Source organism: Scophthalmus maximus, chromosome 8 (assembly GCF_022379125.1).
Source record: "Scophthalmus maximus strain ysfricsl-2021 chromosome 8, ASM2237912v1, whole genome shotgun sequence".
NCBI classification, from domain to species: Eukaryota; Metazoa; Chordata; class Actinopteri; order Pleuronectiformes; family Scophthalmidae; genus Scophthalmus; species Scophthalmus maximus.
This window is the reverse complement of record NC_061522.1, coordinates 3,505,001-3,507,500: the sequence shown is the minus strand read 5'-3', so window position 1 is coordinate 3,507,500 and position 2,500 is coordinate 3,505,001. Positions and strand designations below refer to the sequence as shown.

At 49.5% G+C, this 2,500-nt stretch overlaps 1 protein-coding gene across 1 annotated transcript in view; it reads right to left on the bottom strand.

The window, feature by feature from the left end:
* LOC118312537 (platelet-derived growth factor subunit A-like) overlaps positions 1-2,500 on the bottom strand; it is a 30,589-nt gene that overhangs the window by 3,158 nt on the left and 24,931 nt on the right. The window contains exon 7 of the mRNA XM_035637209.2: positions 1,860-2,053. Coding sequence (XP_035493102.1) covers positions 1,860-2,053 — 194 coding nt within the window. The remainder of the gene's footprint in view (positions 1-1,859; positions 2,054-2,500) is intronic.

Sequence of the window (2,500 nt, the reverse complement as noted above, 5' to 3'; positions counted from 1 at the left end):
GAGGTAGACATGTAGGTAGATATGTATGTAGGTTGGTAGGTAGGTAGGAAGGTAGGTTGATACGTAGGTAGGTAGGTAGGAAGGTAGGTTGATACGTAGGTAGGTAGGTGTACTTTACTGATCCCAAGTTGAAGCATAGTCATGAGCCCATTCCCAAAACTCAACACCTTTTTTTCCCTCACTGCCTTCCCTTCAGGTTCACACTCCACCGAGACAGTCCGGTGCAACACCTGCATCAACACAACTGTTGTACCAAAAATCCACACGCTCCCAACTTGCACATGCAAGACCCTGAGACACCCGAGGCAGCGACTGGCTTCCAACTGAAAAGGCAAGTCCATCTTCGCCCCTGCTTCACACTCGCAGCCTGGTGCGGTCGCAATGTTATCTTTCCCTCTCTCTGTCTCTTTGTCTCACATATGGACACAGCAGCCAAGCCTCGGCGCTGCAACACATTCCCTCTGGCCGTGTGTGTGTGTGTGTGTGTGTGTGTCCGTCTTGCGGCCGTGACCCTCTGAACGCTGGAGCTCAGCACATGTCAGTGACTTTACTTTTGATTTCCTCTGTGAGCAGACAAAAGGGCGAGTCCTTTCATCTCAGATCGGTGTGTATCAGCAGGCCAGAGCACCGGGAATCAAACCCGCCCCTCTGTCAGCACTTTGTACCTCTTGACCTCTGGCAACACACACACACACACACACACACACACACACGCCGATACCCGTTCTCATCTTTCACCCCGCTAATTTCCAACCCACTTGCGCTCAGTGCTTTTTCTTTAATCATATTCTTGTTGTACATTTCTAAAGGTGTAAAAGTGGATCTTGAATCCAAAATTGCTGACACACACACTCACACACACACCTTGGCTCGGCCTCCATGTTGGCAGGGGCGAGACTGTGAACCCGCTGAGATTTAGCGGCTCTCGTTTGCAGCCCTGGCGGAGATGAAAAGGAAGCCATTATGCTCTGGAAGCAGCTCGCTGCCAGACTCTCAGTCGGCGGCTCACACAGACGCTCACGAACGCCGACGCACAACGGCTGAGCTAGCGAGCGTAATTGTTCTTGGCAGGTGTGCGACTGCAAAACAAACAAACCACGAAAGCTTCTGACAAAGTGTCAGGAGAGAGATTCCCCCCGGTGTTTCTTTACGAGCAACGTGCCAACATGCTGAAGTAGTGAGAATGAAAGTTCAGGTTTCTTTGCCTCCTTCCACTCGGAGACGGTAGATAAAAATGGACGTCGTCGCCGGGTCTGGAAAATGAAGCCAATGGATGTGCCTTCAGTGTGTATTCTCTGGAATGACCAGCAGAGGGCGACTCCACTGGTTGTTTCTATAGAAGTCGATGAGAAAACAAATCTAATTCTCACTTGATTTATAACGTCAGTGAATATGTTCCTGACGAGTTAACGGTCCCAATCTGTAGATTCGAGGCTTCTTCTACAGAGTGCAACAGGGAAAATCCCATTCATATTCTCAATTGACATTTTGATTATTAGCCACAATGTCGTAAACCATCCAATGCAGAATCGCCACGAGCTTGTGAGGTTGTGAAACCATGGAACTCGCTGTTGCCATGGAAACGCTTACTACACCCGCAAAACTTCATGTTTGCTAGTGACGCTGCGTCGGGGCTGTCGTTCCGTTATACCTCAGAACTCGAAATTACGAGTCGGAGGTTGCAACATTGGAGCGTAGATACAAAGGGAAATCTTAGAAGAGTTTTTTTTGCTGCTCCCTGTTTCTGAAATGTTCAACTTTCCATCTTATCAAACCTTTCCATCCAAAATTCTTTGAAGGCCTCTTCAGATGTCGAGACACTTCTAAAACGTATACGACTCGTGTACGTGGTTCCGTACCTTGACCGTGCGGTGGTGCTTGCGGGCCGCCTGACACCTCATGTTGCTGGTGTTGCAGCAGCCGGTGCAGCGCTTCACCTCCACGCACGGCGGCCAGATGATGAAGTTGGCCGAGGTGGGGTCCACCTGGCTCCTGGGGATCTCGTAGATCGCCGTCCGCACCTTGCACACCGCCGGCATGGCCTCCTCTACCACTGGAGGGGGGGGGGGGGGGGGGGGGAGGTCGGAGGTTAGATGATTTATGGTCATCGGAAAAATTAATGGAAAAATATCGAGGGTCCAATTCACTGAAGAGTAAAATCTTTGAAAAAAAAAAAGATGGTGTCTTAATAGTGTTTGCGGTTAAAGGGTTAATATTTTGTTAATTATACAAGATAATAAGCAGGAGAACTGTGTCTACGTGAAATAAACCAACTTTTATTCCACGTACCTGCACTTGTGTGTGTGTGTGTGTGTGTCTCACCAATGCTCCACCTGTGTCTGGTGTGTGTGTGTGTCTGGTGTGTGTGTGTGTGTGTGTGTGTCTGGTGTGTGTGTGTGTGTGTGTGTCTGGTGTGTGTCTGGTGTGTGTGTGTGCGCATCTCACCAATGCTCCGCCTGTGTCTGGTGTGTGTGTGTGTGTGAGTGAGTGAGTGAGTGAG